This window comes from Ovis aries, chromosome X, assembly GCF_016772045.2.
Source record: "Ovis aries strain OAR_USU_Benz2616 breed Rambouillet chromosome X, ARS-UI_Ramb_v3.0, whole genome shotgun sequence".
Taxonomy (NCBI): domain Eukaryota; kingdom Metazoa; phylum Chordata; class Mammalia; order Artiodactyla; family Bovidae; genus Ovis; species Ovis aries.
In genome coordinates, this window is record NC_056080.1 from 29,421,339 (window position 1) to 29,444,381 (window position 23,043).

At 45.9% G+C, this 23,043-nt stretch overlaps 1 protein-coding gene and 1 pseudogene across 1 annotated transcript; both read left to right on the forward strand.

The window, feature by feature from the left end:
• Positions 1–11,183: 11,183 nt before the first annotated feature.
• LOC101112886 (melanoma-associated antigen B3-like) lies at positions 11,184–12,236 on the forward strand. The gene has a single exon (XM_027963413.1). It carries the CDS (start codon positions 11,184–11,186, stop codon positions 12,234–12,236), a length of 1,053 nt encoding a protein of 350 aa, XP_027819214.1.
• Positions 12,237–13,851: 1,615 nt separating this feature from the next.
• Positions 13,852–15,146, forward strand: LOC106990480 (polyhomeotic-like protein 2; annotated as a pseudogene).
• The last annotated feature ends 7,897 nt before the right edge of the window (positions 15,147–23,043 follow it).

Here is a 23,043-nt window from a genome sequence, read left to right on the forward strand (position 1 = left end):
AAAAGTATATTCCATGCAAACTGGAAGCAAAAGAAAGCTGGAGTAGCAATCCTCATATCAGACAAAATCGACCTTAAAGAAGATTACAAGAGATAAGAAAGGACACTACATAATGATCAAGGGATCAATCCAAGAGGAAGACATAACAATTGTAAATATCTATGCACCAAACATAGGAGCACCTCAATGCATAACACAAACACTAACAGACATAAAAGGAGAAATCGACAGTAACACAATAGTAGTAGGGGACTTTAACACCCCACTCACACCAATGGACAGATCATCAAAACAGAAAATTAATAAGGAAATACAAGTCTTAAATGATACATTAGATGAGATGGATCTCATTGATATCTTCAGCACATTCCATCCAAATGCAGAAGAATACACCTTCTTCTCAAGTGCACATGGAACATTCTCCAAGATAGACCACATCTTGGATCACAAATCAAACCTCACTAAATTTAAGAAAACTGAAATCATATCAAGCATTTTCTCTGACCACAATGCTATGAGACTAGATATCAATTACAAGAAAAAAAACTGTAAGAAACACAAACACATGGAGATTAAACAACATGTTTCTAAATATCCAACAGGTTACTGAAGAAAGCAAAAGAGAAATCAAAAAATTTCTAGAAACAAATGACAATGAAAACATGACAACTCAAAACCTATGGAATGCAGCAAAAGCAGTTCTAAGAGGGAAGTTTATAGGAATATAATCCTACCTCAAGAAACAAGAAAAACATCAAATAGACATCCAAACTTTACACCTAAAACAACTCGAAAAAGAAGAACAACAACAACAACAAAAAACCAAATTAGTAGACTGACAGAAATCACAAAGATAAAGCAGAAATAAAAAGAAAGAAACAATAGTAAAGATTAATAAAACTAAAAGCTGGTTATTTGAGAATATTAACAAAATTGACAAACCTTTAGCCAGACTCATGAAGAAAAAAAGAGAGAAGAACCAAATCAACAAAAATCGTAATGAAAAAGGCACTGTTACAACAGACAATGCAGAAATACAAAGGATTATAAGAGACTATTATGAACAACTATATGGCAATAAAATGAATAACCTGGAAGAAATAGGCAGATTATAGATAAGTTCAATATTCCAAGACTGAACCAGGAAGAAACAGAAATTATGAATAACCCAACTACAAGCAGTGAAATTGAAGCTGTCATCAAAAATCTCCCAAAAAACAAAAGCCCAGGAGCAGATGGATTCACAGGAGAATTCTATCAAACATTTAGAGAAGAGCCTATCCTTCCAAAACTCTTTCAAAAACTTGCAGAGGGAGGAATGCTTTTTTTTTTTTTTTTTGGAGGAATGCTTTAAAACTCATTCTACTAGGCCACCATCACCCTGATACCAAAACCAGACAAAGACAACACACAAATAGAAAACTTCAGGCCAATATCACTGATGAACGTAGATGCAAAAATCCAGAACAAAATTTTAGCAAACAGGATTCAGCCACACATCAAAAAACTCATACAGCATGATCAAGTTGGGTTTATTCCAGGAATGCAAGATTCTTCGATATACGCAAATCAATCAATGTGATATACCATATTAACAAATTGAAAGATAAAAACCATATGATAATCTCAATAGATGCAGAAAAGCCTCTGACAAAATTCAGCACCCATTTATAATTAAAATTCTTCAAAAAATGGGCATAGAAGGAACCTACCTCAACATAGTAAAGGCCATATATGATAAGCCTACAGCAAACATTATTCTGACTGGTGAAAAACTAAAAGCATTCCCCGTAAGATCGGGAACAAGACGAGGGTGTCTATTTTTACCACTGTTATTCAACTTAGTTCTGGAAGTCCTAGCTGCAGCAATCAGAAAAGAAAAAGAAATAAAAGGAATCCAGATCAGAAAATAAGAAGCTCTCACTGTTTGCAGATGACATGATACTGTACATAGAAAAACCTTAAGATAGTATCAGAAAACTACTAGTACTAATCAGTGAATTTAGCAAAGTTGCAGGATACAAAATCAATACACAGAAATCACTTTCATTTCTATATACTAGCAATGAAAAGTCAGAGAGAGAAAAGAAGTAATCAATCCCATTCACCACTGCAACAAAAAAAGTTAAATATCTAGGAATAAACTTATGTAATGAGACAAAAGAACTGTACACAGAAAACTGTGAGACTGATGAAAGAAATCAAAGATGACATAAATAGATGGAGAGATATTCCATGTTCCTGGGTAGGAAGAATCAATATTATGAAAATGACTATACTACCAAATGCAATCTACAGATTCAATGTGATCCCAATCAATTCGCCAATGGCATTTTTCACAGAACTAGAACAAAACATTTCACAATTCATATGGAAACACAAAAGACCCTGACTAGCCAAAGCAGTCTTGAGAAAGAAGAATGGAGCTGAAGGAATCAACCTTCCTGACTTCAAATTATACTACAAAGCTACAATCATCAAGACAGTATGGTACTGGCAAAAAAAAAAAACACAAAAAACCAGAAATATAGACTAATGGAACAAAATAGAAAGCCCAGAAATAAACCCATGCACCTATGGGTACCTTATTTTTGACAAAGAAGGCAAGAACATACAATGGAGCAAACAGAGTCTCTTCAATAAATGGTGCTGGGAAAATTGGACAGCTATGTATAAAAGAATGAAATGTAACAACTGACAAAGGACTAATTTCCAAAATATACAAGCAGCTCCAAATAGGGAAAGCAGTACATCAAGGCTGTATATTGTCACCCTGCTTATTTAATTTATATGCAGAGTACATCATGAGAAACGCTGGGCTAGATGAAGCACAAGCTGGAATCAAGACTGCTGAGAGTAATATCAGTAATCTCATATGTAGTTGACACCACCCTTATGACAGAAAGTGAAGAAGTAAAGAGCCCCTTGATGAAAGAGGAGAGTGAAAAAGTTGGCTTAAAGCTCAACATTCAGAAAACTAAGATCATGGCATATGGTCCCATCACTTTATGGCAGATAGATGGGGAAACAGTGGAAACAGTTACAGACTATTTTGGGGGGGGGCTCCAAAATCACTGAGGATGGTGACTGCAGCCATGAAATTAAAAGAGGCTTGATCCTTGGAAGAAAAGTTATGACCAACCTAGACAGCATATTAAAAAGCAGAGATATTACTTTGCCAACAAAGGCCCATCTAGTCAAAGCTATGGTTTTTCCAGTAGTCATGTATGGATGTGAGAGTTGGACTATAAAGAAAGCTGAGCACTGAAGAATTGATGCTTTTGAACTCTGGTGTTGGAGAAGACTCTTGAGAGTCCCTTGGACTGCAAGGAGATCCAACCAGCCCATCCTCAAGGAAATCAGTCCTGAATATTCACTGGAAGGACTGATGCTGAAGCTGAAACTCCAATACTTTGGCCACCTGATGCAAAGAGCTGACTCACTTGAAAAGACCCTGATGCTGAGAAAGCTTGAGGGCAGGAGGAGAAGGGGATGACAGAGGATGAGTTGGTTGGATAGCATCACCGACTCAATGGACATGAGTTTGAGTAAGTTCCAGGAGTTGGCGATGAATAGGGGGGCCTGGCGTGCTGCAGTCCATGGGTCACAAAGAGTCAGATACAACTGAGTGACTGGACTGAACTGAACTGAACTGAACAAGCAGCTCATACAACTCAATGCCAAGAAAACAAGCAACCCAATCAAAAAGTGGCAAAAAGAGTAAAACAGACATTTCTCCAAAGAAGACATACAGAAGGCTAACAAACACATGAAAAGATGCCCAACATCACTTATTATTAGAAAAATGCAAATCAAAACCACAATGAGATATCATCTCACACCAGTCAGAATGGTGATCATCAAAGTCTACAGACAATAAATGCTGGAGAGGGTGTGGAGAAAAGGGAATGCTCCTGTACTGTTGGTGGGAATATAAATTGATATAGCCACTATGGAAGATGATATGAAGATTCCTTAAAAAACTAGGAATAAAACCACCATATGATCCAGAAATCCCACTCCTTGGCATATACCCTGAGGAAACCAAAATTGAAAAAGACACAATGTATCCCATTGTTCATTGTACCACTATTTACAATAGCTAGAACATGGAAGCAACCTAGATGTCCATCAACAGATGAATGGATAAAAATGTTGTGGTACATATACACAATGGAATATTACTCAGCCATAAAAAGGAACGTATTTGAGTCAGTTCTGATGAGGAGGATGAACCCAGAACCTATTATACAGAATGAAATGAGTCAGAAAGAGAAAGATAAATATCATATTCTAATGCACATATATGGAATCTAGAAAAATGGCACCGAAGAATTTATTTACAGGGCAGCAATGGAGAAACAGACATAGAGAATAGACTTATGGACATGGGGCGAGGGGAGAGGAGGGTGAGATGTATGCAAAGTGCAACATGGAAATTTATATTACCATATGTAAAATAGACAGCCAATGAGAATTTGCTGTATGGCTCAGGAAATCAAACAGGGGCTCTGTATCAACCTAGAGGGGTGGAATGGGAGAAGAGATGGGAGGGAGGTTCAAAAAGGAGGGGATATATGTATACCTATGGCTGATTCATGTTGATGTTTGACAGAAAACAACAAAATTCTGTAACATATTTATCCTTCAATAAGAAAAAAAATTAAAAAACGTACTTCTGTAACTTTTGTCAAAGAATGTTCTGCCTAGGTTCTCCTCTGAGAGTTTTATAGTGTCTGACATTACAGTTTTGATCTTTGATCCATTTGGAGTTTATTTTTGTGTATGGTGTTAGAGACTGTTCTAATTTTATTCTTTTCCATGTGGCTGTCCAATTTCCAGAGTTTCACTTATTGAAGAGACTTTCTTCTTTGGTTTGCTAGTATTTTATTCACTGTTTTTGAATTTATGTTCTTCAGTGTTATTGGCCTGTCATTTTCTTTTTGTGTGTTTCTCTGCCTGGTTTTGCTATCAGGGTGATGGTGGCCTAATGGAATGACCTTTGGAGTGTTCTTTCCTCTGCAATTTTTTGGAAGAGTTTGAGATGGACAGGCATTAACTCTGCTCTAACTGTTTGATAGATTCACCTGTGAAACCATCTGGTCCTGGGCTTTTTATTGGAAAACTTTAAGTCACTGTTTTACAGTACTTGTCATTGGTCTCTTCACATTCTCTGTTTCTTTCTTGTTCAATCTTGGAAGGTTGTACCTCTAAGAATCTGTTCATTTCCTCCAGGTTGTCCATTTTATTTGCATATAGTTGTTTGTAGTAGTCTCCTATGATCCTTTGAATTTCACACAAGTGTATTCTTAATGAAACCAGCCCTGATTACCTTGTTGTGGTGCGAGCATAAATGTAAAATGAGGGACTGTAATGCAAGAAAATTCTCCCCCCGCAGAAGAACATACCATGAGACCATGTTAAAGGAACTTTATACAATTGGACACATTCTGGTGTTTTCTCACTGAAAAGTCTAGTCCTCTTTTGTATCAGCCAGAATAGCTAAAGGCCATGGGCTACATAGAGGACTTGCAGTGAATGTATTCCCCCTGGAAATTACCCAGACATCTAGATTTGCATGTCTGTAGTCTCTGCTAGAGGGGTAAAATGATTTGGTCATCTGCCAGAAAGATTAAACCTCAGCATGCTCAGAAAGGAAGTGAGAAAATCAGTGTTTAAACATGTGTTCTCCTGAGTTGCTCTCTGAAAGTCAGCTCTGCCTGAGTCTAAGACAGCTTCCTGTTTCACTTTCCTCAATGTGATGCAATCACTCTTTCACCGTCCTCCTCACTAGGTAAGATTTTCAAGGTGGAGAGTGAGACAGAGCCTGAAATTCCATGGGCTTCTCTTCAGTAGACAAGCTCGTCCTCAGCACATGGCAGGGTGGAAATATTAGGAGCCTCTGACCAAATGGGCTCCAGTCATGGAACTGGACAAATTCCTTAGAAGTCGGGCAGCATGTGTGACTCTCAAGCTATGGTATGACAGCCACCTCTAATGGAAAACTTTTCAGGGTTCTTTAAGTGAACCCTCAAATCCAAATTGGTCACCTTGAGACTGTCCATTCTTCTCAGTGGCTTTCCAGGGAATTCATACAGCCAACTCTTCCCAGAAACCAAACTAGGAGATGGAATTGGGTCCTAAATTAAGGAGAGATTCCTCTAGTTTGCCCCTTTTTCTTCTTAAAGTAACAAAGTGCTCTGAGCCAAGATAGATAAGTCCTGATGGCTTTCCTACAGCTCCCATAAATGCAAGGGTTTTCCAGGGGAAGCCAACATTTCTGCCTCATCCAGAGACCTCAGGTTCCTAATAAGAGTGCTGGTTGATGTTGGCTGCAATCCATGAAGGCTGGGAAGAGGCATCAAGCATTGGTTCAAGACAGTTGGTCCAGGCTCTCTGCTGGTCAAGATGTAAACTATTTTGAGCACTAGAGTGGAAGAAATTGGTCAGTCAACTGCAGAGCTCAGTTAGGACTGATGAGTGGCCAGGAAGAGCCAAGACAGCTGACCCAATAGTAATAAATTCCATCCAGGCACCAAAACTCCAAATTTAAAGCAATAGTCTGTAAAGAGACATGTGAAGGAAGCAAAGCCTCTGATAATCGCCTTTCTTAAATACCAATTAATCCAACCTTGTCAATGCTTATATAACACTCCAGTCCTGTTGGTACAAAAATATGGGACCTGGGATTATCATTTTTTACACAATTTGAGAACCATTAACCAAATTGAGGATGATTTCCCACAAGCTTGAAGAATGTACAAAGAGAAATGGGGGGATTGAAACATAAAGCATTGACCAGTTTAAAGTGGTTTTGCCTCCTTAAAACCAGTTGTTGATTAATCAAACCTTGAGTTATTTTTAGAGGCAGTACTGTGCATGTGCAAAAAGGAGCCTATGTTTCCAGAATGACTGCAGAACCAAGAGGCTTCCGTCTGTGGAACTCTCAGAGTAGGAATGTTGCCATGGGAGAACTGTATGAAGTCCTTCAATATGGAAAATCTGCCTTCTAGCAGCATGAATAGCCTACATGAACTAACTCAAGACTAGCCAATTAGCTTCCAAGTCTGCAGTTCCCCTAAACCCTTTAATTTTACCCCAAATTCTGGATTGAGGAGACAGATTTAAGAGCCCTGCCTCATGTCTTCTTGCCACTCCACCCTGGATTAAAGTTTTTCTCTCAAAAGCCTGTTCCATAGTATTGGCTTCTATGCGCATCAGGCAGCAAGCCCTTGCTGGGGAACACTAGTGACTGATAGGCCTGGAATTAGATTCCTCTCTGAATTCCTCTAGATCCCACACTGTTACACTCCTCTTGACCCTAAGCAGAGCTTGTGTTCTTTAACACTCAAATGTATCTTGGGATAAAAGTAAGGACTCTGGATATATTCCAATACACTTCTTCAGGCACAAAGCCTACCTCAGGAAATGACAGCGATAAGGAGGAGAAATAGATGATAGTGACAATAAGATTGTCTCTCTATGCAGTGTCAGAGAACTTCAATCAAAATAGCAGAAAACCATATTGGACTGCTCTTTTCCTTTAGAAATGTATGCATATCTCAGATATGGTGACTTGGGTTCTAGATCACTGCAATAAAGTGAATATTGCCATAAAGTAAATCACAGGAATTTAGGGGATTCCCAGTGCTTATAAAAGTTGTTAATCCTATTGTACACTTACTAGAAGATGTCTAAAAAATGTACATAGCTTAATTTAAAATTAGAATACAGCTACAATAGTAACAGAGACCTGATCAGAGCACCATAAGGAATAAAATATAGGAAGAGTTTAAAATATTTCACAAATTTACAAAATGTGGCACAGGGACCCCAAGTGAACACACGGTTTGGGGGAAATGATGCCATAGTTATGTTCAATGCACGGTTACTGTAAACTTTCAGTTTGTAATGAAACACAATATATGTGAAGCATGGTTAAGTGAAGTACAATTTTTTAAAGGTATGCCTATAAATCAATTAAAATAATTCACATAAGAGACTGACTCTGGCTAAGGTTTTTTTTTCTTTTAAATTAATTTAATTGGAGATTAATTACTTTACAATATTGTGGTTTTTGCCATACATTGACATGAATCAGCCACGGGTGTACATGAGTCCCCCCAGCCTAAATCCCCTCCCCCTCCAGAAACAGAGAGATCAACATATTTCTCTGGGATCATACCCCATCCTGCCCCCTGCCTTATGTGGCATTTTCCCCATCTCACATGAAGTCTGAGACATGAAACTGTAAGGTTTGCTTTAGGGACATTTCTCAAGATTATGCAGGGATGTGGTGTACCCCCAGGAACCTATTATTCCAAGAGATAGACAAACTGAGGGCCCACATGAGTGAGGACTGGAGGGACAACCACCCTAAAATATAGGTCATTCAGAGACCTGCCCAAACTTGCTCTCAAACCTAGAATGCGCAGACAGGGCATTCCCTATTACAAGCCTTAGAGTTCTCTGTGAGGTCAGTCTTACTCTAAAAAGAATGGCGTCAGTTCAGTAGAGGGAGAATCTCAGGTTGGAGGGTCAGGTCCTAGGACTGACCAGGACCATGGTGAGGTCCCTGAGTGAAGAAAGAAGTATCACTAGACCCAGAAATGAGGAGGCTTTACAGACCCCTGCCCCTATTCCTAACCCCAGAGGCTCCAGGCAGAGTTATAAGGATGAGAAGCCTCTTCATTTCAGTCTGGTCTCAGTGAGGGAAGGGCTTTTTCTATCAGGATCAAACCTTAGTTCTGAGGAGGGGAGCATCTTGGCCATCACCACAGTGAAGATGAGGACCACTGGTGCTAATGAGAGGGTCTCTGCCACCAAGGAGGAAGGCTCACAGAGTGGCACCCCTCCTGTCAGGGAGAGATGCTCAGAGAAGCGCCCTGACTCCCCACTAGGGATTTGGGGAGGCTAGGGCTTTTAGGGGGCAGGAGGACTCAAGTCCATAGAGTAAAGGGACTCAGGCTCTGACAGACGGTGCAGGGAGGACCCTATGGGATGACCCAGGGACTGCTGAACACTGAACGATGGAGTCCCCACAGAGCCCCGCCCCTGCCATCATCCCTCAGAGACCCCACACAGGGTAGCCGTCACTGGAATTAGCTCCCCCCAACTCCCGTGCTGGTGGCAATGAGCTCTGACTGCCGTTCAGCGTGTTCGTTTAAATGAGAGTGGATTCCCAGGACTGACCTGAAGGCAAGGTGAGGACCTGAATGCGGACTCATGGGACCATTACCCCTCCTGTAACAAAGTGAAACCCACAAAGTCTCACCTCTATGGTCAGCAGGGGATGGTTCCTACAACACTGTTAGGCTGAATTATCGGTAAATCTTGATCTAAGAGATTGTGTAAGATCGAAGAGATTACTTGCTTCTATAATAGAAAGAAACCTAGGCCCCAACTCCAGCCACGGGGAGAGGCCCGAGTGCTAACGCAGCACTGGCAGTAAAGATGGCAACACAAAGCGGCACCCATGCGCTAAATTTCCTGACTTCTCCCCTGCTGAACTCTAGGAGGAGAAGCTCTGTTTGGAGGCTTGTGGACAGAGTTCAGGTAAGGGAGGAGTGTCAGACTCTAATAGACATGAAGATGGAGACTCTGAATGAGGACCATAGGACACCCTCCCGTGGCTTTCCCTCACCCCACCCCCCACGTGCCCCCGTAAGCTATCTGACACCCTGAGCATCATGGCCAGAAATGAGTCATCCTGACTTCCATTTTACAGTTTCCTGTAAGTAAGGACTTCGATCCAGCAGTCAGGCCTCTGGCTGGCGGAGGGTGGATTCCCAGCGCCAGTCTGGAGTTGAGGTGAAAACTGAATTTGGACTGAGGCAGGGGCCACTCAGCCCATAACAAAGAGGGCCACACTAAGTTTCACTGCTGCTGTAAGCCCTGGAAAGCTCCGGCAGAGCCATCAAACTGAGTTCTGCCTGGGGAAGTCTCACGGATGGTATAGCTTTGGTCAGGAGTAGCCCCTGCTTGCAGATGGAGGATACCTCTGTCCTAACTGCAGTGAAGTGAGTGCCCTAAGTACTGATTGGGAGGCCTTTCCCATTTAGGGGTGGTATCACAAAGCAGAGCGCCTACATATCTAGGGGGCTCAAGTGAAGGGTAGTCACGTATGTAGTATCCTGACTTTGCCCCTCCAGGGACTTGGGGAATTCAGGACTTTGCTCTGAGGCTGAATTACCCAGGTTATTGGTCGGAGGAGTCCTGAGTTCTACCCAGACCGGAACGAGGTCTAAGGTGAACACCAACTCTAAATGTAAGTTGTCATTAATTTTGCCTCTTGTCCAAGTGGAAACCTAGTGTATCTGTGAAGCTGGTGAGTCTTCTCACTTTTGTCTGGAGAGTTCAGAGATGTGAGGATGTTGGAATATGTCAATGGCCTCAATTCTGCCAAGGGAAGAGGCCCAGGGCTTCAGAGGAGTCAGCAAGAGGACCCTGAAAGAACAATGTTGATTGTACTCACCCTCCAACAGGGAAAACAATAGACAGCACCACCTCACATTCCCCACCTGCCGCACAGCACTGAGAAGCCCAGGCATGGAAGTCAGGTGTAGGGAAACCCAGGGCAGCAGACACGGGTGTCCCAGGCTCTACCTAGCGCCAAGGAAACACCCTGAAAGGGGACAGAAAACCCCAGTGAGCCCAGGACAGAGTTCCCTAGAGCTGACTGCTGTGGTTCCCCCTGCCAGGGACACTGGGCTGAGGTACCTCTTCACTTCTTCAGGTATCACAGGAAGATGAGGACCAGGCTTTGGGGTAGAACCTTAGAACTGCAAAGAGGATAGGGCCCAGGCCATTTCAAAAGTTGATACAATTGTCCTGAATATGAACCAAGAGGACCCCCACCCTCAAGAATGGAGGGGGTTGTCCTCAAGGAATGGACTGGCCCACTGCTCCATTCAGCGCCAGGAAGCAGGTGGCACGGATGGCAGGCTGCAGCCTGAGTCTCAATTATTTCGACAGAGTTCTTAACAGGACAGGGTGATCAGATCAGGAGTCCTCTGGGTTTGTTGAGCAGTGCCCACATGGAAACCTGCAGAGTGGGCCTTCTTAAAAGTAAATTGGTGCCTCCCTGCCACAGCCGCTCACACCCTTTCACCCTCTCTCCTTTCTGCCCAGATCACATGCTGTTCTACCTGCACTCCTGCCTGTTGTCCCTGACAACAGTCACCATGCCTCAGGGTAAGAAGGGTAAGCTCCACACCTGTGACAAACGCCGCCAGGCTGAGCATGGCACCCAGGATCTGAGGGGCGCTCAGGTCACTGCCACCACGATGGAAGCACTCTCATCTTCCTCCAATCCTGGTCCCAAGGTTGATGCTAAGGGAAGGTCTGGTGCTAGGTCTGATAACCATCTTAAGTGTCCTCAGGGGGCCCTGACCACCACCACCCCTGTGCCTGCAAGTGTTTCTCCCACAAGATCATCCAAAAGACCCCTTGGGGAAATTGGGAAAACACACAATTCCTCTCAGGCCCCTGTCTCCAATGTGTGGTCTGGAAAACACTCACTAACCATGCCGACGAGTCTGTTGGTGCAGTTCCTGTTACGCATGTATAAGACGAGAAAGCCCATTAGGAAAGTGAATATGCTGAAGATTATCGATAAAAAGTACCACAATCGATTCCTCAGGATCCTCAAAAGAGCTTCTGACAGCATGGAGGTGGTATTTGGTATTGACGTGAAGAAAGACAACACTGCCAAGCATTCTTATGTCCTTGTCAGCAAGATGAGTCTCCCCTGCAATGGGATCGTGCACCGTGGCAGGGGTTTTCCCAAGACCGGTCTCCTGATGAATCTCCTGGGTGTGATCTTCATGAAGGGCAACTGCGCCACAGAGGAATACATCTGGGATTTCCTGAGTAAGATGAATATCTATGCTGGGAAGAGGCACTTCATATTTGGGGAGCCCAAGAAGCTCATCACCCAAGATTTGGTGCAGCTGAAGTATTTGGAATATCGGCAAGTGCCGGGCAGCAATCCAGCATGCTATGAGTTCCTGTGGGGTCCGAGAGCACACGCTGAAACAAGCAAAATGAGAGTCCTGGAGTTCCTGGCCAGGATTAACCATTTGGATCCCAGTGCCTTCCACTTTTGGTATGAAGAGGCCTTGAAAGATGAGGAAGAGAGGGCCCAAGCCAACGGATATCCCAGTGTTCCTCCAGCAGTTCCTTCCACACCTAGTGAAGCTGAGGCAAATTCTGCACTTTGTGGCTCAAGAGAGTAGTCAGTGTTCCAAGTAGTATAGGACTGGACGTCACCAAGGGTTCACAGTGTAAAATACCTTGGTGTTGCTGTTCTGTATGGGGAATAGAGAGATAAACCTGTGTTTTTAAGTTCTCTACTTTTCTAATGTTGCTCCTAAACGAAAGCTTATCTAGCTTATAATGTAAGTGTATGAATGACATCAATCACACTTTTATTGGTCTTAAGGATGAGAGTTTTTCTGTTGTGTAAAGCAAATGGGGAAGCTTCCATCTTATCTAGTAAGCCAGTTCAAGACAAAATGGCATTGTAACATGTTATTTCCTTGAAAATATGAAAAAGTTAAGCAGTAAAATATGTGGGATCAAGAAACATAGGAAAAGTAAGATGGTCAGTATTTGGATTCCTCATGCCTTGTACTCTGTGTTTTACAAAATTATAAACAACAGTATATACTTGGTTAATTCAAAATGTAGAATTAAATTCTAATAATTTCAACCTCATGCTCACAGGCTCATTTATTCCCCATACATGAACTGAGCCTCTGCTCATAGTAGGCTCCGTGCTAGTACTTGGAGAGCTGAGAAAAAGATCTATCCACTGACCATAAAGTTACAGAGTCGAGAGCCATCTGTCATGTAGAGGAAATGGTGACATGACAGCAGTCAAATGTGAATTTCCTGATGCAAGGTAGCGGCGGGCCTTGGGAAAATGGAAGTCCTTCAGTGGGAAGGATTATAAGTTGCGTGCATGGCAGGCTGGATGAGGCTGCAGTAATCGTGACCAGGGACCAGGTTCTCACGTGGTGGGCTGCATAGTTTAAAGACAAAGCCTGGGATGGGGAACTGCCCTTAACAGTTAGAGGCACATTTCACTCTGTTGCACTTTGCTTTATTGCATTCACAGGTACTGCTTTTCGTTTCTTTTTTCTTTTTCCTTTTTCTTTACCAAATTGAAGGTTTGTGTTAGTCAACCTTGCTTCCAGCAAGTGTTTCGGCTCCATCTTTCCAACACCGTTTGCTCACTTCATGTCTGTGTGTCACATTTTGATAACTCTTGCAATGTTCACACCCTCGGCAGCAAAAATGATGGCCTCAGTGAAGGCTCAGATAATGGTTAGCAATTTTTTTAGCAAAGGTGTTTTTATTTAAGATATCTATATTGTTCTGAGGCATAATGCTATCGCCCACTTAATAGCCTACAGTATAGTGTAGACATAAATTTTATGAAAGCATTGGGAAACCAAAAATTTCTTGTGACTCAATTGTGATATTGACTGTCCTTCAGGGGTTGGGAACCAAACTTGCAGTATTTTCTGAGTCTGCCTGTCCTTTGGGATTGTGAGTAAATCAGACAGAAATTGCGTGAACCTGGCATGGGATGTATCCTGTAGCTCTTGTTCCGGTGCAGGCAAGCAATGTGCAGATTAGATGTTTTATTCACGTTGCCTTCTATCCAGAGTTTCTGAGAAATCAGGGTGAGGTCTCCGCGGCAGCCCTAAAGCGCCTGCCGCTGCCCGCACCCCGGCCTCGCACCCCTGCTGCCCTTTGTGGACGCCGACTCGGCCGGTGGAGGCTCCGGGCGGAGAGGAAGCGGTACGCCCGGGCCGGGACCCCTTGCAAGGCGACGGCCGGCCGAGAGGTTGCGTAGGCCCTGCCCGGCCAGGCCCAGCCGAGCCCTGGACAGAGACAGGGCAGGGCATTGTTCATGCACTGACCAACCTCAGCAGCCCCGGCATGACCTCAGAGAACGCAAACTCTGCCTCCAGCATCACCGGCACTGCCCCCCCCCCAGAATGGTGGGACGCTCGTCCCTGCTGTGGGGGAATCTCAAGAAGTACACACACAGGTTCTTGCCTGAGAAACTTCCGCCTCAGGACCATACCACCACCACTGACTCAGGGAAGGAGGAGCCCTATCTGCAAGAATCCAAAGAGGAGGGTACTCCCCTCAAACTCAAGTGTGAGCTCTGTGGCCCTGTGGACTTCGCCTACAAATTCAAGCATTACAAGCGCTTCTGTTCCATGGCTTGTGCAAAAAGGTACAACGTGGGATGTTGCAGCAAATGAGTGGGGCTTTTCCACTCAGACCAGAGCAAGCTGCAGAAGGCGAAAGCCACGATCCACAACCGCCGTCGGGCCAGCAAAGCCAGTCTGCCGACACTTACCAAGGATACCAAGAAGCAGCCAACAGGCACCATACCCCTTTCAGTTACCGCTGCCCTGCAGCTAACACACAGCCAGGAAGACTCCAGCTGTTGCTCAGATAACTCAAGCTATGAGGACCCCTTGTCCCCCATCTCAGCCAGCTTGTCCACCTCCCGCCGGCGACAAGGCCCCGCGGGACCTGGAGCTCCCTGACACGCACATGCAGGACCTGGTGGGCATGGGACACTACTTCCTGCCAAGTGAGCCCACCAAGTGGAACGTGGACAATGTCTACGAATTCATCCGCTCTCTGCCAGGCTGCCAGGAAATCGCAGAAGAGTTCCGTGCCCAGGAGATTGACGGGCAAGCTCTGCTGCTGCTCAAGGAGGACCACCTGATGAGTGCCATGAACATCAAGCTGGGGCCCGCCCTCAAGATCTACGCACGTATCAGCATGCTCAAGGACTCCTAGGGGTGGCCGGGCGCCAGGGCTCCTCCTCCTGACCGAGCAGAGCTGGCAGACACTCCTGGGGGCGCAGAGCAGGGCCGGTCAAGGGAAGGGCCCCCGCTGTGGGGCATGGCTGGGGAGGAGGTCTCGGGACCTCCTTGGTGGCTCTCAGGGGCCTTTCTTTCTGTGGGAGGGGCAGAGAGGTAGGTGGCACAGAAGATGGGGCTTTATGCTTGTAAATATTGATAGCACTGGCTTCCTCCAAAGTCCCATGACTCTAGCCCCACTTCTCTTCCCCCCTCTCTGTCCCCCATTTTCCAGGGGGTATGTGGTCAGGGCTCCCAGCCTGAGTTGGGTAAGTCACTTCCCAGGGCAGCCATCGGGCCCTCGCCTGCCTTCCTCCTCTTCTTTCTCGGGGCCCAGCTCGCTCTGCTCTTCCGTTGCCAGATTCTCCCACTTCAGCCTGTTACTGAAGCCGCCAGAAGGGTTCTCCCCCCTCACCCCTGCAGGTGGAGGGAGAGAAGCTGGGCCTGGTTTGGCCACACCTGCTGGTACAGATGCCTTAACGCTGTGTGTGTGACTCTGACTATGTGTAAGCCTCAACTGACTGATGGGCGGAGAGCCGCCCCTGGCATCTCCAGGTGTTTTGTAGCAAACAGCCACTTAGTGCTTTGTCCTAGACTCCACTCAGCCTCGGGATGGGGAATAGGAAAAAGGGCTGCCTCGGTGCAGAGGCAGGATCAGAAAGCAATGCAGCTTAGCAGGAGATTTTCCTTTCCAGATTGTTGTGGTGTCTCTGTAGCCCTATCCTGCACTGTGATGCCCCTCACCTCAACTGCCCTGCTGTGTCACAGACAGCATTAAGGAAGCTGCCCAGTGGGCTGGGCCAAGCTGTGCCTCCTGGTCTTGCCTGTCCACCCACCCTGAGAGCCCAGTGGTGGGGCCCAGAGAACATCCAAGGGCAGAAGAGCTGGAGTGACCACTGAGGTGAAGAAGGCAGCCTTTGGCCTCGGCTCCCACACTTCTTTGTCTCTGGAACTTGCTGGCAGCAGTGTGAGCTGCCCATGGAGGAGCCGGGGCAGGAAGGGCGAGAGCCGGCCTCTGACCTGCCCTGCACGCTGCAGGCTCCCGGGGAAGAGTTGGACTCTCCCCAGGGGAGGGTGGGTGCCCTTCTCAGTTCGTTCTATTCCCCACTCACACCCCCCAGGCAGGGTTGGAAATGAAGGACTTTTTAAACCTTTTTTGTTTTTTAAAAATAAATACATAAAATCCATTCCTTCTGTGCCTTTCTCCCCTGGGGATGCCTTTCTGTGATCCTGAAGAGCTACTTTTCACCTGCAAGGAGAGGGTGGGTCCCTGGACTGGTAGGCGGACGACCACCTTAACTGGACAGCTTATCCTCCACGCTTGGCCATGTCATTTGAGGGCACACTCAGCTCCGGTTCAGATCCCACCTGTTCTTCACAGGTATTCCTTCAGAGAGCAAGGGTCCAGGGCCCCTTCAGCTCTGCCGCTGGGGAGACAGGACGCTGTTCGTCAGGAATACCTTGGCACACTGGAGGCAGAGCCCAGAGCTCCCCACCCTCACACACGCACCTGTGGTGGGTGCAGCATCGTGTCCAGCACCACCCTTGGGGTAACTCTGCCTCACTCAACAGCTGAGCATTCTTTGGATGCTGGAATAGCAAACTATTAGGAGAGTCTCTGCCTCAGGAGGCGATTGCCTAAGCCTCGAATAAAGAAGAGGCCTTCCAAGCACAGGCCGCTCATGCACTCAATTAGTCTGTAACAGAGGGCCCAGGGAGATTGATTGGCAGGGACCTTTTAAGAACTAATACCCACTTCTTGATGACAACTGCGGAAAACCTTTAAGATGTAACTACTTCCTGGAGGAAGAGGAAAAACAAACAACTGACTAATTGACCACCCCCAGGATGGAGCTAGGACTTGGGAAGTCTGGTCTTCAGAAGGTCAGGAATGGCTAGACAGACAGGGGCCAGCATGGGACCCTGGACTGAGGGGGAGTGGGGAGGGTCCACCAGGAAGACGCCTGTGTTGTCCACCCCACTACAGGACAGGGGAGCGGGCCACTGTGGCCCGTGCAACTTGGCGAGTCCGTGCTGGACCTCAACTTTCGCTTTCTGGAGGACAAAGCCAGGCCCAGCCAGAGTCTGTCCTTGTATGTGAGGTGGGAGAGGGAGCTGAAACTCCTGAAAGAGGATAGGGTGGATCTGCAGGGCTGACTGACACAAGTAAACACACCCCGGCTGTCTCTTCACTCTGGGTGGAAGGCCTCAGTCTGAAGGGTGCTTCCTTCAACATGTATTCACTGCTGATGTTCATGCCTTACACAGAATTTTGCAAAACTTTTGGTCACGACCGACAGTTTGTTCCCCACCCTCATATATGTACTGAGATGTATGTAATTGAAGCAAAACAGAATAATGTTTTAAAAAAACATTATGTATTAAAAAAAAGGAAATCAGGGTGACATTCCCCTGAGGTGGGATGATGCTCAGCAGCCAATAGAATGGCGCAGTCTGTCCTCGCTGGGCATAACTGTCAGCTTTTAGGTTGTGAATGTTTTTTAAGTCTACAATTCCTTCTCATTCACCCTCCCATAGCCCCTGGCAACCACCACTCTACTCTCTGCTTCTTTGACTTAGACCATTTTAGATCCCTCATGTAAAGGACATGCAGTATTTGTCCTTCTGTGTCTGGCTTATTTCACTGTAGCATAATGTCCTCTAGATTTAATCACACTGTCATGACTAGAGAGGTTAGCTTCTTTTTAAGGCTGAATGATATTCCATTGTATGTATATTTTACTTATTTATCCATTCATCTGTTACTGGACAGGTAGGCAACTTCCCTGTCATGATTATTGTGAGTAGTGCTGCAATGAACATGGGAGTGCAGAGCTGTCTTCGAGGTCCTGATTTCAATTCCTTTGGATAGTAGTGGAATTGCGGAAAGTATTATGTGTTATTTTTGATTTTTTGAGGAACCTCTATACTGTTTTCCATACTGGCTGTACCAATTTACATTCCTACCAGCAGTGTTGAATATGTATAGTTTACTAAGAAACTTGCAGACTGTCTTCCAAAGTGGCTCTACCATTTTGCATCACCACCACCAAGGAATGAGAGTTCTTGTTGATTCACATCCTTACCAGCATTTGGTGTTTTCAGTCCTTTGGATGTTGGCCATTCTGAAAGGCATGTTGTGGTATCTGCTTGTTTTTTTAATTTGCAGTTCCATAATGGTATATGATGTGGAGCATCTTTTCATATGCTTGTTTGATATCTGTGTTTCTTCCTTGGTGAGGTATCTATTCATATCTTTTGTACATTTTTTTATTAGATGTTAGTTTTCTTCTTATGATTTTTAAGAATTCTTTGTATATTTTAAATTACAGCTTTCATCAGATATATCTTTTGCAAATATTTTCTCCCTGACTATGGCCCATCTTGTTCTCTTGATGGTGTGTTTTTACAGAGCAGAAGTTTAAAGGGAATGAAATCTAGCTTATCAATTATTTCTTTCATGGATCCCCATCACTTTTTTCTTTGATGATCTTTTATTGATAGATTGATTTGCCATGCGGCACATGGGATCTTAATTACCCAACCAGGGTTTGAACTGACACCCCTTGCACTGGAAGCACAGTTGTGTGTGTGTGTGTGTGTGTGTGTGTGTGTGTGTGTGTGTGTGTTGAGGAATAGCAAATTAACAATATTGTGACAGTTTCAGGTGGACAGTGAAGGGACTCAGCCGTACATATACACATATCCACTCTCCCCCAAACTCCCCTCCCATCAATACTGCCACATAACACATAACCAAAATAATTAAGAGTGATAAATAAAGAAGACAAATGGATACTGCTCAGTAACCATATGATCATCTGCATGTGCAAAATCAGACACCCTCAAGTGATCAAAGGCTTACAAGATTATCTGGTGCTATCCTTCTATGTAGAAAGTAAATATTTTATTATTTGTACTAAAAGTATTTTTTTCAATTTATTTTTTGGCTGTGCTGGGTCTTAGTTGTGACACTCAGTATCTTTGTTGCCATGTCTGCAGGCTCTTTGGCTGTGGCATGTGAGATTTTTAGTTGTGGCACATGAACTCTTAGTTGTAACATGTGGGATCCAGTTACCTGACCAGGGATCGAACCCAGGCCCCCTGCATTGGGAGCACAGAGTCTTAACCACTCGACCAACAACAGGAGGGTACTGACAGTAAAGATTTTTAAACTACCCTAAATCTGGTGGCTCAGATGGTAAAGAATCTGCCTGCAATGCAGGAGACCTGAGTTCAATCACTGGGTTGGGGAGATCCCCTGGAGGAGGGCAACCCACTCCAGTATTCTTGCTTGGAGAATCTCCATAGACACAGGAGCCTGGCAGGCTACAGTCCATGGTGTTGTAAAGTGTCAGATATGACTGAGCAAATAAGCACACTAAATCTGGCTGAAGAGAAGGAATATATCAGCTCTTTTTCTCTTACAGCATAATATCTTTCCTGAGTTCTTTGATTTCTGCTGTGTGTTCCTAATCTTAGATTACTTTTGAGACCAAGACCTGTTTTCTCCAACATTTACTAGAGGTTAACTGTTCAATGTCTGTAGGAATATGCATTTCCCAGGAAGCCTATAATCAAGTGACAGATGCTGATATGGGAACCTCCATGAAGGAGGGCTGAGGAGACAATCACCGCTGAATATACTGGTCATCCAAAGACTAAGAAGAGGAATGTTACATCAGTAGAAGGCAGAGACCCAGGTTGTAGTAGATGCAGTGAGTATGTTGAGCAAAAGGAATCCGAAAGGACTAGAGTCGCATCCCCACTGTCTATTCTCAGAGGCCCTGATGGACTACGATCACATGAGGATCACCCTGACTTCCCACTTGGAATTCTCAGGAGACTAGGACCTTAACATAAGACAAGCAGCTTCATAAAGCAGAGAGTGGAGATACAGGATTCATCATGTGTCAATGTGAGGACCTGAAAGTGGGCTCACAGTAGCTCACACTATACACTATACACACTATACACACTATATACACACTATACACACACTATAAAAGGAGGCCCTGGAAAATCACTGATGCTGTGGTCCCCAGGAAGCTCTGAGCAGAGATGTCAGGTTGATTTCAGGCTGGAAAGTTTCAGCGAGGTGAGGTCTTTGTCTAATAGGATCAGCCTATTTCGCAGAGGGACGGACCTAAACTCAAGGAGGATCTCACATGCGATGCTGAGTGTTAGACGGGACCCCTGGAGAGGGAGCCAGAATTCTGTAAATTCTTAGCCCTGAGAGACCCAGAAGAGCTACTTCTTAGTGGTCCCCTCATTCAACCTGTGTGATCTTAAGGAGGACAGGGCCTCCTCTAGCAGAATCAGACCCCAGATCTGCAGAGGGGGGCATCTTGACCATAACCAGACTTCAGGTGAGGACCATCAAAACTAGTGAGAGGGTCTCTTCCCCTACGAGGGAGGCTCACAGAGTGGCGTCCCCTCCTGACAAGCAGAGATGCTCAGAGCAGCGCCCTGACTCCCGACACTAGGGACTTGGAAAGGCGAGGTCTTCGTTTGGGAGCTGGGGGACTCGGATTCACAGAAGGAGGCCTCCTGGGCTTTGATACACTGCACAAGGAGGAACCAGGGACGGATGAATATTGAGCTACCGGCTTCCCGTAACATGCTGTCCCTGCCCCCTGCCCCTGCCCCACCCCTAAGAGACCCCACGTATGAACGTATGCAGTGCTCCTCCTTTTCCGCTTCCAAGGCAAGGAGCGCGGTTGGTAGCAGCAGCGTCTGTTCAGCGGAGGTTGTGTACCGGACTTGTCCGGAGCCAAGGTGAGGCCCTGAATGTAGCTGAAGTGAATTTCCCAACCCCTCCCTGTAAGAAAAGTGACCCAACTGCATCCCACCCCTGCAATCTGCAGTGTAACACGCCCTGTCCCGAGTTGCGGGCCAAGGAACCATCTTGTAGTTGCCACGTGGAGGGTCGGTGGCGGCTCGGGCGGCTTTGTTTAAAGAGGACGGACTCTATGCGTTGGAAGTTGTATTTGCCCTCAACAGCTGAAATGATGGGGCTTTCAGCGCTCACAGGGCTATCTCCTTCCAAAGTGGTGGCTGCACAGAAGCCGTTCCTGCCGCCAGTGCTGCAGTGCCCTGGAGTAGTGGCCTCCAATCTTTTTGGAACCGCGGGACCGGTTTCTTGGAAGACAATTTTTACATGGGGTGGGGTGCAGTGTGGGAAGGGGTGTGATGCGGTGGACAAAGGAGGGTGGGGTGGCGTGAGGGTAGGGTGGGGTAGGCTGAGGGGATGGTTTCAGGATGCTTCAAGTGCATTATATTGTTTCTTTATTTCTGTTATTATTACATTCCCTCCAGCTCAGATCATTACGCATTAGAATGGGAAGGTTTGGACCCCTACCATAGGGGTCCAAATTACCATAGAGTAATTCAGGCTGAGAGAACCCGTCATTTTTGCATGGTGTGCGGGGTGGGGGGGGTGGCGGGCATTGGGGATAAGGGACGTTCAGGTAGAGAAAGGCCTTTATGTAAAAGGATATGGACCTAGAGAGTATTATGTATAAATGAAATGAGTCAGAGAAAACAAAATGCTATGTGATTTCACTTCTGTGAGGAATCTGAAAAACAGAAACAATTGTAGAAGCAAGAGAGAGAAAACAGGTGGTTGATGGGGATTGGGGGTGTGGAGAAGAGATAGATGAGAAAGGTTAAGATGTACAAACTGCCAGTTACATAATAAAATCAATGGGTGTGAAAGGTAAATAAAGAGAAAGATAGATAAGGTAACCCCATTAGGCATAGGGAGGAGTCTCAGCCTTAGAAGGAGTCAAGCCAGGACCTTCAGTGCTAGTCAGCAGGCCTGGCATCCAAGCAGATTGCTGCACTAAGGAGCAGCCCCGCTCTCAGATCTGGGCATCCCCAAACAAGGTAGCTGGATATGGAGCCCCCAGCATCTCCTCTAGCCACTCAGGGAGGTGAGAGCTTTGCTCTGGGGCATGTAGACTCGGGTCAGCAGAGGGAAGACTCCCAAACTGGAGGCCAGAATCCTGAGTGAGGACTGAGGGAGCCCCTGACTCCAGAACTGGGGCAGGGGGCAGAGGTCAAGAGTCCTGCCCTTGTGGTTAGCAGCATAGCCCCAAATCAGTTTTGGCAGGATGTGACTCACTCTGTCACCTCTGGTCCCAGAAAGGTGAAGACCTTTTTGCAGGGTTTTGGGCTCAGATTGACAGAGGGCAGAGTCCCAGGAAGGATACGGAGTCGAGGGGAAGATCCATACACGGTAGAGAGAGCTACATCTGATGCCGCCTCTGCTGTCAGCCCCTGGGGGTCCCAGGGCAGAGCTGGCCAGTTCTGGTGCCCCTGACTTCTGCCTGTGGGGTCCAAGGGAGATGAGGGCCTTGGTTTCAGATCTGGCTGCCCAAGTCAGCAGAAAACAAGGAGTCCCAGGCCATGACAGATGTTGAGGCACCAATTCTATGTGAGGAAGGAGACAACTGACTCCCCCAGAACAGAGGAGCCCACACAGAGTGCCACCTCTGCCGTCACCCTGGGAAGCTGGGTTAGAGCTCTCAGGCTGAGATACCCTCTCATTTCCTCCAAGGTTGGTCTCAGGGACATTGGGGTTTCAATGTGATGGGTGAGGCCTCATTCAACATAGGGAGGAAGCCCGGTTCCTAAAAGGAGTCACAGTGGTAACACTGAATGAACATGCGAGAACCCCACCCAGAAGGAAGTGAACCACATAGTCACATCACTCCTCTCAGACCTGGGAGACCCAGGCATGGGGACCAGATGACCCCCACTTGCTTCTGCCCAGAGCCTTGCAGGGAGGTGAGGAACCTCGTTGATGGGGGTATGGGTTCAGGTCCACCACTGGAGCATTTGCAGCTAGTACCAGGAGCCCAGAAGAGGACCTAAGAATTGAGGGGACCATCCAGCTACCGTGCGACAACAGAGGGCAGTGCAGAATCTCTTCCTGACTGTCCACATCAGGAGTCCACACACAGCTGTAGCTAGAGATTGGGAAAATGTTGCTGCTTTCTAGTGGGTCTCAGGGAGATGGGGGCCTTAGTAGGAGGGGAGAGATCTCAAGTCGAGATAGAGATTTCCTGGTCTTGCCAGGAGTCACAGAGTCACAGTAAGGACCCAGAGAGATGACTTAGATGAGCACCTACCCAGAGCAGTGGGG